The following is a 13,140-nucleotide window of genomic DNA, read 5'->3' as shown; positions in this document are numbered from 1 at the left end:
CTTCTGTAGCAGCAGCCTTGCCCGAATGTTGTGTGAGGGTGATGACTCATCAGCTATTTTACATGTAATGCCACCGTAAAGTGCTTTATGGGCTGTGTAGCTGATCAGTCCACACCACTTGGCCTTTGGGTAGGTAAGCAAGTGGTCTTCATGAGCTGCACCAAGTCAGAAAAGACCCTTTTCTGCCTTGTGGGCTTTGACTGGGTTCTGGCTATCTTTCCCTTTGGGCCTCCTTTCGGGCCAGCTCCTTCCTTGAGCCCAAAGTTCAAGTTTTGATCCAAACACAACTAACTATCACCATCAACATTATCAGTCACTCCTCATTCAAAACCATCAAAAGGTAGATATAACACAAAAACCTTTCATTGCAGAGTTCGTTCGGGCAGCTCACGAAGAAGAAGCAGATGAAATAGGGGAAACATCTATGTTTTAAGAGAAACGGCACCATATTTGAAAATGTTTATACTGGTTTTTTCGTAAAGTATTAAAAGTATTGTTAACCCTCTCTCCCTTCATACATCTAATAAAAGGCCTTATACGTATATGATTTATCACTTTGTTTACTATAACAATATTGACCTAAAAACAATTAAATAGCACAAGGGGTGGGAGACGTACGGTAAGCACACAATGGGGTATGAGTTGACCAAGTGCTCAACAAAATAGCTCACTTAAAAAAATCGAATTTTTTGGCACTTACGTTGTGCATGGAATTCCACACGACCTGGATCTGCTAATGCTTAGTTATGTGTCCAGCGAACTAACTTTCTAGCTTAGCCCCTGCTGACAAAGGGTACCAATGTTCTACATCTTTTAGTACACCACTGCAGTTATATTCTCTAAACTTTTTAACTTTTTACATTTACTATTTTGAATTCAAGTTTATGGGTTAATTAAAATGGTTTTACACTTGCATCATAACAACTGCTATATGCAAAATTTGGACCACAAGAACTTTGTCCTAGGTAGAAGTACAGAAAATCAACAAAATAAAAGTGGGTCCCAAGTAATGAACCAAGATGAGCTAGTTTTTGTTTTTGTTGGGAAGAAGATAAGGTAGCTGTCTATAATATCACATTGTTCGTTTATATATTAATAAATAAAACATGTAAGTCCAATGCCTACATGTTCATTGGAAAATGTCATGCATGATAAATGATATGAGTAGATTAGAAAGGAAGCTGCTATAGCACAAACAAAACGGTTAACTGTAATTTCAGTAAGCTAATCAAAGGAGAATCAACGGGCATAAACAACGGAATGAGTGCAGAAGTGGAAATCATTACCCATTTGAATATCGTCTCCTTAAAAATTCTGTATGAGTATACATCTCATGTAAACCAAAAATAATTACAATTTACATGCATCTTTTGTAATTGGCTAAATACAGGAGACTGAACAGTCTAGCACAAGTCCGATACCAGTCGTATAGACGAAATACAGGAAAGCAGAAATTAGCAATCAAACGCTAAGCTTGGCGCGGAAATCTGTGCTTACAAATGGTTCAATAATTTCGTCTAAGCAGCCCATCCGTATCCGTTCAGGTGTCGCGGGATTATCAAGTGGAAACCACTCATTAGATCCTACTTCTGCTCTTGCAGCTATTATGGCGTCTTTGATGGCGAAGAAGACGGCTGATGCCAAGAAAAATGGTGGCTCACCAACAGCTTTAGATGAGTGGATGGCCTTCACATTTGGATGACCCTGTCAATTAGTAAAGGAAACAACAAACAAGTCAGCAGAGAGAATCATTAACGTAAGCTGGGTGGCCAAATAAATTCGATCTCAATAAATACAACTGTTAAGCAAAGGATTAAAGCTTTTTCCAAACAGAAGCTAACTATCCTATCCAATTAACTGACTCAAAAGGAAACCTTTCCTCTACCCAACTAACCATTTTCATATTTTTCTGTCACTCACTGCATCCCAAAAACACAAAGCACACGAGTTACCACCCAATGGAAGCCTCAAGTAGTTCAAAGGACATTCACCAACCACAAAACCCAAGCTACTTGCTAATGATAGACAAATTAACCCAAGGAGATTCATTGACATCTGGAACCGCACCCGTAATACTCGTAGACAAATTACCTTCCAGAGTAACCTTTAATTGGATAACATGTTCTTCTAAAGTAATCAGCATACCTTCAGAAGTGAAATGCTGAATTTGAAGGGGACATCATTAATGGAAGGAATCTTGTAACTTCCCGGCCCAGATGTGTAGAGGCAACCGGGTGAGATCCATTTATGAGCAGGATCGCCCCACTTTAGTTCTTCTAGAGCTACCCATCCCAAACCTTGTACAAATGCTCCTTCAATCTGCATAAGAAACATAATATTTATTGCGGTCGAATTGAAATAAATCACCAAGTTTCAACCACCCCCTCCCCCATTTCGTAAACAAGACTGAAAAAACAGCAAGTTGGAAGTCTGAAACTAGAATGGGATCCAGGAGTTTGTTAGCGTCTGCGTTAATTTAGATGACTGAAGTAACAGGAGATCACAAATACACTGAATAGTTTACCACATAAAATGGAAACGTTCACTTTCTAGGCAAGTGCTTATATTGTATGAAACGTAGGCCAGAGATCAGACTGATTATTTCCTCATCTCTTGCCAGATAAATGGTTATGTTGTCATACTGTGAATCTGGACTACACATTCTGACAAGAATCAATCTCTCTTTCACTCTAACGTATTCGTATTTATGTGTCTATGTATATCTATATTTATGCAACGTTTAGCATCAGTTCTAGCCCAATTTATTCCTATTGAAACAAAGCATACCCCACTACGGGATTACTAAACATAACTTAAGAATACCAGATGCAGTTCTGTTTATGAAATATTGCCCGTTGCAAGTTTGCCACATAGAGATCCCTACAAAATGTGCTTCAGTAAGCATTGTTTGAGATACTGCTAAACTTTCCATATCTTGAGGATCTTTACTGATAAATTAAATAATGATACTAAAAAAGAAAAATGGAGAAAGAAAAAACACCTGCCCAACATCAATTGCGGGGTTGAGAGAGTAACCAAGATCCAAGAATACGTTAGCCGCTCTGGTGTGAAAATCTCCAGTCAATGTATCAATTTCAACCTCAGCAAAAGCAGCCCCATATGTGAAGTAGTTGAATGGGTTCCCTTTACCAGTTGTCCAATCAAAGTCAATTTCCGGTGTAATGTAAAACCCATGAGCAGAAAGATCTATCCGTTCCACATAGCATGCACTTGCCAGCTGACAATAATTATGACAATAATTATGAAACATAAGTTTCGTACCATTAGAAATTCTCAGTGCAAAATGCTCACATAAGAGTCCATGTATGGTTTAGGGTTCAGGATTCAGGGGAGGAAAATATTTGCAGAAGTTTTGATAAAATATTATAGATCACCCTAAGGTATTAGCAATTAATAACCCATGCAACAAAAACTTTATCTTGGAACATTTAAATCTTACTGACCGTCATTTTCAGTTTATTTTTTTATATATAATTGATGGCCTAACAATTTTATTGATTTACTTCTAATCATGCACAATGTTTTTCTCCTCTTTTTTGCGCTGGGATTATAATTAACTTCTTTGTTTTGGAACGCTCCTGGTGAGTAAATGCCAAAGCATCCTAAATGCTACAGTCATTTGCTCCTCAAGAGAACGAAGGAAATATACTTGTATGAAAGACACGATTACCAAATTATGGAACAGTATTTAGAAACTATGACCGAAAGAGTACCTCGGCAAAAGAGCTGAAATTTTGCTGTGAAGCAATAGGCTTCATACGTGCCTTAATTTTCTCACATGCATCTAGAACTGCAGCTCCATACATGTCAGAACTCGCAGAAGCTGCTGTTGGTGATGCATTAGGAACCTAATTTATTAATCCAACAAAATACGAGCATGGGGATCATCAGCTTTGTAGGGCATATAGAAAAAATAAAACAGCAGAAACCGAAGGGAATCTAAACCAGTTATTCACACCTATTAATTTGTTAAAATATTTATTTCAAAAGCTATCCAATCTTAAGTGCTACAGAGAATTACAGGCTCTAATTCGTACACACATTCTCGTAAATTTTACTATTATCAAACACATTTCAACATCAACTGCAGAAACAGCACTCTAGCAACTTCCTTGATATAATAATGCAATAAACTTGTGGAGAACGTGGAATCCTACGTAGGGAGTTATGAGCCTTACTACATATTAATCTATAAAGTCCTGACACTCTCCATCTGTTGCAATTGGTTGAATTGGATGGTCTAATTCTAACAAAGCTTACGAATCCCCTTAGGACAATCACAGGTATCCTAAAGAACCATAAAACAGCAGAAACGGGAACAGCCCCTTGCCCTTTAGGCAGCAATAAGAGATCCAAAGTGTGCACAAGGTTTCCATCCCATATGACATATATAATAAATTGATACATCTATTACATTATCTTTAGCTTGATGAATAAACGAGGTGCAAAATCTAACCGCCAAACCAAAGTTCCCCATAAGGAAATGGAACACTGTCAATTACCTTGTCAGTACTTGTCTCCGAAATAAAGACAGAACTGAGAGGGATATTGAAGGCGGAAGCAGCGACCTGAGCAACTTTTGTATGTAAACCTTGCCCCATCTCTACACCTCCATGTGTGACTAAAACAGTTCCGTCTGTGTAGACATGAACAAGAGCACCTGCCTAAGAGTCATTTAAGAACGCCTAATCAGGATTCTAATAGCATGATTGCACAGCATATAGAGATGAAAATCAATTATAGACAAAAGATTGGATAGGGTGTTGGGTTTTTGCCCATGTGTCCCGGGTTCGAAACTCCTCCCTTCCCTTAATTATTGTAATATTTTCAAACCCTCCCCACTCCCCTTATAAAATTGTTCTAAAAAAAAAAGGTAGTAAAAAATCCTTTTGTCCAACCTCTATTTTTCTAACAGTTTTATAGCGAAAAAAACATGGTTTATGAAAACTTACCTGGTTCATAAGCTTTAACGTAAAGGCTATGCCAAATTTTGTTGGAACCATGGCAATACCACGCTTCCGCCACCGATTTTGAATATTAAATTGGTCAACTTCATAGCGAGCCTTTGAAAATTCACAAGATGACTTCAGTTGATTCCAGAGCGGACCCAATGTGCAGTGTTTAAGTTGTTGACCATAATGCAATATTGATCCTTCACCTTGAAAATTAATTTCCTGAAACAAATTTATATAACAAGCTCAGATTAAGAGGAATGTGGTGCTTATGAACTGAAGGTGCAAGTGCAACATAAGGAATACAACATAATAAAATTTCTTAACGTACTTTTATCTCTTCTGGGCTTTTTTTGAGTTCTGCAGCAACCCTCTGAATCCAATTTTCCGCAATAATCATACCTTGAGGACCACCAAATCCTCGAAAAGCAGTGTTACTTGGAATGTTAGTGAAGCAAACCCTTCCTACAATCCTCACATTTGGAATCTCATAGACGTTATCTGAGTGAAACATAGCACGTTCAAGTACGGGAAGAGACAAATCTAGCGAATTTCCAGCATTATTGTAGATTTCAAGATCCAGTGCCAACACCTTGCCCTCATTTGTAAATCCAACCTGTGTAAAAGCATAATGAAATCAATACTTTTCTTTCATTCCATCACATGTGATGTAACTTCAACAAGGAAAAAAATGAAATCCAACTAAACAATAATAGCATAATTGACCTAAACCCTAAACCTAAACCTTCTCCCTCTTCTTCTCCATTTTTTTCCCTTGAATTAAAGGAGTCTTTCATATTTCTCTTCGCCTAATCGAAGTTAAATCAGGTAATAGAATTTTGTACATGGTAAATGAACCATAGAAGGGGCCAAATTGTTACTGCTTGATACTAAAGTCCCACTGTGTATTTTGTGGCATGAATAGTCTTTTCTTAATTTCTTTTATATAGCAGTACTTGTCCGTTGTCACTTATTTGACAAAAGAAAAAGGAACCAACGATTTGAACAAACGAAAAAGAGGTACTGCTAACATCAGATTGTAAAACCTATGAGCAGGACATAAATGTGGTGATCCAACAGAAAATACAATTACAGTAACAGAAGTAAACCTTGTACTTTCCGAGAAAGCTATGGCGTTGTCCAGTTATCATCATATCTGTATCACGGTCTAATGTAATTTTAACTGGACGATTTAACAGATATGCTGGAACAGCGGCTGCAGCAGCAATAAAAGCTGACCTAGTCTCCTTGCCGCCAAAACCACCACCAATGCGCTTAGTTTTACAAACGACTTTCGACATTGGAAGACCAAGAACATGAGAAATGTATTTCTGGTGCTTCTGAGGGGCCTGCAGATTGATGATTTCATTTTACATTGCATTAAAAAAATTAAGTACTAAAATAAAGTCATAGACATTCAATTGACACTGGTCCCTAACAAACTTTTTCCAATCATCACATAAATACTTGTAATACATACAACCAGTACTTAGGAACAATAGTAATTGAAGAAAGGGGGGAGGGAGAGAGAGGTAATGTGTCTATGCACCAATATTAAAAGAAGCGACTAGAAAGCTAAGTATGGAGAATTAAAACGCTACCAAAGAAACTGGGAAAATAGAAAGGTCCAGCAAATCTTTCAAGAGTTTTGGGAGGTAGTTAAGGTGGCTAAGTGTAAGGTTATTCCACCAGGGTATTCAACTTAAAAACTGAATCACACTAGCATTGGTCTTAGACCCGAAGAACATGATACAATCTGGCTAATTAGTCTATGCAATGTGGCAACTCAAATCATCTCCAAGGTATCATCCAAAAGGTTGAATGGGATCAGCGGTACTATAACTTCAATGCACATGTCTGCTAGTTTAGAAAATAAATATGGTTGTATCAAGAAGAGGTCAATTTCCACTAGTCAACTATGTTCTTGAGCACCTCCTCATGAAGAAAGGGACGCTCTAGCTGCTTGGCTAGAGATGGGAAGGGTGGATCGATTTGGGAAAGAATTGGGCTTGCAGGTTAACTTTGGAACCCAAAAGTGGCTGCATCAACGATATCAAGGATAGAGTGGAAGATTTGCGAAGATATAGGCAAGGTGATGGCACCATAGGCCAACCAGCAGGCGTGAGGGTAAGGTGACAGCAGATAGGGCACTGGGTTTTAGGGAGCTATTCTGCTGTAATTCTGAATTAATAGCCCAGCCGGGAGCATCACATACTTACCCAAGTGGGGCAAGGATGTCAAACATGTGGCTAATGTAATTGACCCATTCACTTGACGCTTTGTAGTATTCAATGGAAGATGAGAAATGTTGAGCTATGCTTTGTCAATATGAGGATCAAGCGCTTTTAAAAGCGCCTTTGAGTAAAACAGGATGTCCTCTTTTTCATAAGAAATAAAACTTTATCAAAAGAGGAAAAAGGTACAACTCAAGACTCCCACTTCCGTCATATCTAAATTGGTTGAAGAAGCAATTCTTTCAGGGGGTTTCTAAAATACCTGAGTGGATGAGATCATATGAACTTCATTGCCACCATCCACTGTCCATACCACACTGCTATTTGGCTCCAAATAGAAGTGTTCCTGTCCACCGACTCGAACTTCCCCCTCTATTACATGGTCACATTGACTTGATCGAAAGCAAATATCCACATCCCCTTTCCTAAAACACCTCTCCGTATTAGGATGGAAACTTTTGGCATTGATGGCATCCTGTATTGATAAGATGGTTGGTAGCTCTTCATACTCAACATGAACCTTCCTCACTGCTAGTTTTGCATTCTCATGTGTATCAGCAACAACCACTCCTATAACCTGCATAAAATGTTGAATAACACCAAGGATAAATTCCTAAAGGAGGATAGCAGGGTAGCATAACACCAAATGTACCACGCAAGGAAAAATCCTACATAGCCTTGGATTCATGCAGAGGAGAGAGAGAGAGAGAGAGAGAGAGAGAGAGAGATTTTAACCATCATACCTGACCTACACAAGTGACAAATTCTGAAGCAAATAGTTCCTCGTCTTCAACAACTGGCCCAATGTTATTATCAGCTGGAACGTTCTTTGCTAAATATATGCCTGCAAACCCAGGTGATAACTTTACTCCAGAATCATCGATTGAACGTATACGAGCGTGAGGCTTTCTGCTGAGTATTAAAGCAGCGTGTAAACAATTAGGAGGCAATGGTGTGTCATCGGCATATTCCGCCTCTCCTGTAACCTGGTAGAAATTATCGTATCAATACCAACACCCTACTGCTACTCTCTACGAGAAAAATTTCATGTACCGTCCACAAATTTACACCGATTTCCAAATAAAAAGGACCTTCATGCCATTTAATTTCACATTAGCAATACATAAAATAATTGCACCGTCCAACTCTCAAATGTTAATTACAAACTTTGGTAGTATAGGCCCAAAACAATACAAATTTGAATAATTGGTATATCAAAAAAAATAAAAAACAGTTTGCCAGTATATCCAAGAATATACCTGAAGTCTTGCTGATAAATGAACCTCGGGAGACCCAACAGCTGTCCCACGTTTTATGACTTCATAATCTTGAGATCCTATAACAGGTGGCCGGTGAAATGATTGTACAGCAGAAAGATGAGATAATGGTACACTCTCTTTAATGCATTGCTTCCCTTCCATTTGATGAGAAACCCAAAGAAAAAATTTGAAGAAAAAGCTAACACTCAATGATCTACGAAACTCCACCATTCCACCAGGAGCATCATCCTTGAGCAATACATCTTCTTGCAGGACTTTCAAGGCACCCTGCAACATCTCCTGGTTCCAACTCTTCCCAATGAGAAAAAATTTCGTTCTTTTTGCAGAAAGAGAGAGTGGAGCAACTCCACCATAAGCAATGGATGCATCAGACACAACCCAGCCACCTCTGTCCTCAAGATGAACACGAATCCCAGCATTCACAATTGCAATATCATCGTCCCTTCTGTGAGCTTGCTTATACTCTTTCACATACTCGAAGGACCTAGTCCAAGGTAAAAATACAGAGAGTAAAATTTCACCACTGGCCAGATCCACCTTTCGGTAACCCAAGAAAAAGTTTTCTGCCAGTGTCGTTCTAATATTCCCTTTGCAATCAATAATCTGAAATTTTGCTCTAGAGGCCATCCAAAGAGGGTTCAAGTCTGATATTGGACTGGCTGTACAGATATTTCCACCCACAGATGCAACATTTCTTATTTGCACCCCAGCAAACCATTTTAATTGTTCAACGAAGGCCTTACAAGCAGAAGTTTCATGAGCTGCGCGTTCTGTTATGACCGTTCTTAGAACTTTAAGTAGTTCAGAAAGTCTTACTGCTGAACCTATCTCTATGCCATCATCCTTCACAGTCAATTTACTTAGTTCAGGTACATTCGTGACGAAAATCAAAACCTTATATTGAATATTTTTCAACCTCATTTCAATTCCCACCTCAGTATTGCCTACCAATAATTTTGCATCAGGGTATTTTTCCTTCAATCCTAGCACTTGTTTAAGCCTCAACGGTCGGAACCACTTTAATCCACCAAAACCAGTCAAACTCAAATAAGTCGATTTTCTCAACAATAGCTCAGGAGGAAAAATAAACTCCTTGTCTGTGTATGTGCTTCCATCAATTTCACTGTACGAGACAGGTGCATACCTCTCACCATGAGTACCACTTTCATGAGTGGTGCATGAACTTTCACTTTTCAATCCACACGAACAGGGCTTTCCAGTCGAAGGGCACACAAACTCACCTCCTTCGGAGCTTAGTGAAGATGTATTAATGTATGGTGTATCATTTGTTTTGGCAAAGACACGAAAAGCATCAACAATTGGCCTGTAACCTGTGCATCTACACAAATTTCCTGCAAGACATTCTTCAATCTGCTCCTCATTAGGTGGTTTCTGACTTGACCTTAACAAGGCATAGATGGACATAATAAAACCGGGGGTGCAAAATCCACATTGTGAACCATGAGATCGTGCCAATGATTCCTAAATAACATGAAAGAAAATAGGCATAGGTTAGAATCTCAATTAGGCAGGTTACGTACTTTAATGGAGGTTCCATTCTCCAGACTCCTCCGCCCAGGATCCTCGAAATGCAATTCAGTATAACACAGTTGTCGGGTAAAACATATCATGTTTCCACGATTGAGATATCATCTCTTTCGCCCGAGAAAGAGTGACTAAATCAGAAAAAAATCTGGAGCATGAAATGGCCAATCAACTTATCGATCTAGTGGTATATATTAGTATACAGGATGAATTCCTATCTTATGCAACAAAATTGCAGCTAGGAATTCTTAAAGCACATTTTGATACTGCTTACGCTGAGTGTTTGTATTTTTTCTGTTCTACTTCTATCAAAGTTTCAAAACTGTATGGGACTCCAACTTTACAACTTTTGTGAGACTGTACACGATCGTGAGTGCGACCTAAGTGATTTTTAAGCCTACAAACACCTTCCATGAATTGTTGATTACAGAATATGCTAAGTGATGTAAGCCTACAAATGCCCTCACCCAATTGGGGATTACAAAATATGTACCTTAAGTTTCCTTTTTCTCCCTCCAATTTCTTTTGCATGCTTCCAACTTCCTATTCATGGCTGATTACTGAAATAATCCCCAGCAAGAGTACTTCGGAGTCGTTCACCAAAACAAAGTCCACCATGCAGGGGAATGGATGAAGAAATAAATGGCAGAACTTAGTTCACCAAAACAAAGTCCACCATGCAGGGGAATGGAAGAAGAAATAAATGGCAGAACTTACAAATGCAGGCCAACAGGGGAATGTATCCTTACAGCAACTCGGTTGCGGGATGCACCTTCGAGCTACTGAGCATCCCATCTATGGGGGTTGAGTGTTAAGGGCTGGGCGTTTATTAGGTTTTAGAGTGACCTGGAGGGATCTAGACTTAGCAGCAGCTAGGAATTTGATTTTCTACAAAATAATAAAGAATCGAAATCAAAACCCCAGCTCAAATGTTGTTGTTTGACCTTGGTGAAACAAATCATGTGCCCACGAGGCTTAATCCTCTTCGCAATTTAACTAAACAGAGGAATGCCTCAGGTGTTCCTCAAGGGTCCCCTTGATTTCACATTGCAGATCCATGGTACACAGTAAGAGATAGCCTCTCTCTACTTAAACAACTCATGCCTCATGTATGAAACAAGAGATCCTACCGGCTAAACTAGGTAATGTATGCAGTATCATTCCGATTAACTTAAAAGTAATAACGGATACAGGGAGCAAAAAGAAAGGAAGCATATATTACTTGAATTGGGTGCAAGCCCTGCTTGTGGCTCCCTAGTCCTTCCACAGTAATTACATGCATCCCTTCTACAGAATACAAAGGAGCCAAGCATGCGTTGACAGCATAGTGGCTGCAAAATGATTTTACAAAAGAAAATAAACAAAATATTTTCAGTTTGATCCGAATGTATGTGAGCGAATGTATATTTAAGAGAAAGGGAGACTCACAAACTTTTCTTCAGTTCTTTGTCGTAACGCGAAACCATAACAGTGCAAGCACCACAACCACCTTCACCACAGCCAAGCTTTGTCCCCGTCAAACCTATATCTGTATTGCCGAAAAGGCCATCGAACCTAATTAGGTGTTTTTTGACATAAAGAACCAAAGTGGACAACAAAATCTGAAAGAAATCAGCAATTAAGAATGTAAAAGATGCAGCGCAAAAAATATTGACCATTATGACATTTATTAACAGCAATCAGCTCTGGAGTTCAAGAATACTCTTCTTTCTTGTATAAAAGAAACTACAACACAAGGGACAAGGCAATCCCTAAACCACGGCCGAGTTCCAAACTAAAGAACGACAAAGCAGAAGACACCAAATGAAAACAAAACAAAACAAAAGAACAAACTAATACGCAACCTTAAAACATGATTAAATGAAGTCCATAAGAATGTCCAGAAACAAAGTATGTACTACATATGGTCTGCATGCATCATCCCGCCTGGCGGCCTAAAAATTTCCTATTACTCTCCATCCAAACAACCCAAAATATCTCCAAGATAGTCCATCTTCAATGCATCATTCCCCCTTCCTCCCTTGGATAAAACTTAGGCCTCTCACAAAAGTAATGCATTAAAAGATTCCGGGGTTGCCCAAACTCAGGATCAACAAAGCATTAAGCAATCTAAATATTCGGCATCCATTGACCTTCCAAACTGCGCGAGAGGGGCGAAAACAGAACTGGACTAGTCTACCAGAAGAACCATCCATTGATTTCCACGAATACTCATCCATCAGTGAACTCTCCAATTCCAAAGTGATTGAAGTTTCTTAAGAAAAACCAAAATCTCAACACAAAGGACCAAAGACAACCAAAGACAACCAAAGGCACAAACACACAAACACAACTAGGAATACAAGAACCATGGCATCTTGTAACAACAATAACAGATTACAAGACCAAACTAATCTGAGCTTTTTTTCCTGGCAATCAAACAAACAAAACCGGGAAAACCAAGTTGCAATTACAATTAAAAAGATAAAAAGAAATGATCAAGAATCATACCTCTGAGATACTCGAGAAGGGTCAAATGGGCCAACCCGTCAGGCAAAACTCTACGAACTCCATTGACATACAGTATGGCCTCTTTTGAGTCCTCCCCCGATTGTTCCAGGTCCTCCTCTTCCTTCTTCAACGATCCCATAATTTTGTATTCTATGTTTTTTCAATTCCTCAGAACCCAATTAACTTCAATCTATGTAGTTTCTTTGTATGTGAGAGACAGAGACAGAGAGAGAACTGGGGGAGAAAAAGATGAGATGAAACAGTAGAGACAGAGGAATTACAGTTCCGTGTTCGGATTCTTATAGAAAAATATATTATAAGCACGCAAGCAGTATGCCGGTGTGTGCTTCAATTTCTGCAATTTTTCTTTTTTATCAAATCATAATTTTATTAGATTAATGTTAAATTAGTTATTTATGAAGTTGAAATTCAAGCGAACTTAACACTTTTTCACTACTATAATTCATAACCACTTATTTCTGCAATTTTCTTCTAACTCCCCCTTTTCTTTTTCTTTTTTATTGGGATAAAAATAGAATAACATTTAGTCAAAAAGCACGATTTTGACAAAAAAACAAAAGAAAAGAAAAATGATTAATGCACAAGTACACACGACAA

At 38.6% G+C, this 13,140-nt stretch overlaps 1 protein-coding gene across 3 annotated transcripts; it reads right to left on the bottom strand.

Moving 5' to 3' along the window:
* Nucleotides 1-1,261: 1,261 nt before the first annotated feature.
* Nucleotides 1,262-12,886, bottom strand: LOC126588952 (xanthine dehydrogenase 1-like). Of its 3 annotated transcripts, XM_050254114.1 has the most exons (14): nucleotides 12,523-12,885; nucleotides 11,461-11,560; nucleotides 11,255-11,363; nucleotides 8,467-9,969; nucleotides 7,951-8,193; nucleotides 7,470-7,784; nucleotides 6,083-6,322; nucleotides 5,305-5,589; nucleotides 4,974-5,195; nucleotides 4,524-4,685; nucleotides 3,735-3,869; nucleotides 3,002-3,238; nucleotides 2,146-2,319; nucleotides 1,262-1,704 (listed from the first exon to the last, which is right to left on the bottom strand). In XM_050254114.1, exons 1-14 carry the CDS (start codon nucleotides 12,659-12,661, stop codon nucleotides 1,462-1,464), a joined length of 4,107 nt encoding a protein of 1,368 aa, XP_050110071.1. In that variant the 5' UTR covers nucleotides 12,662-12,885; the 3' UTR covers nucleotides 1,262-1,461. The 3 variants fall into 3 exon arrangements, with proteins under 3 accessions (XP_050110071.1, XP_050110072.1, XP_050110073.1); XM_050254115.1 differs by lacking the exon at nucleotides 3,735-3,869 and having other exon boundaries at nucleotides 12,523-12,886; XM_050254116.1 differs by lacking the exons at nucleotides 11,255-11,363; nucleotides 11,461-11,560; nucleotides 12,523-12,885 and adding an exon at nucleotides 10,526-10,630.
* Between the last annotated feature and the right edge of the window lie 254 nt (nucleotides 12,887-13,140).

Source organism: Malus sylvestris, chromosome 11, assembly GCF_916048215.2.
Source record: "Malus sylvestris chromosome 11, drMalSylv7.2, whole genome shotgun sequence".
Lineage (NCBI taxonomy): Eukaryota > Viridiplantae > Streptophyta > Magnoliopsida > Rosales > Rosaceae > Malus > Malus sylvestris.
This window is presented reverse-complemented; position numbering and strand designations above follow the sequence as displayed.

What these genes read in the sequence shown, in the direction of transcription:
- LOC126588952 (XM_050254114.1), bottom strand. Translation starts at nt 12,661, where the DNA reads ATGGGATCGTTGAAGAAGGAAGAGGAGGACCTGGAACAATCGGGGGAG. An exon ending in CGTTAAAGCTTATGAACCAG is followed by an intron (nt 4,686 to 4,973) that starts GTAAGTTTTCAT and finishes AATGACTCTTAG; the next exon opens with GCAGGTGCTCTTGTTCATGT. An exon ending in CCGCAATTGATGTTGGGCAG is followed by an intron (nt 2,320 to 3,001) that starts GTGTTTTTTCTT and finishes TTTCTTATGCAG; the next exon opens with ATTGAAGGAGCATTTGTACA.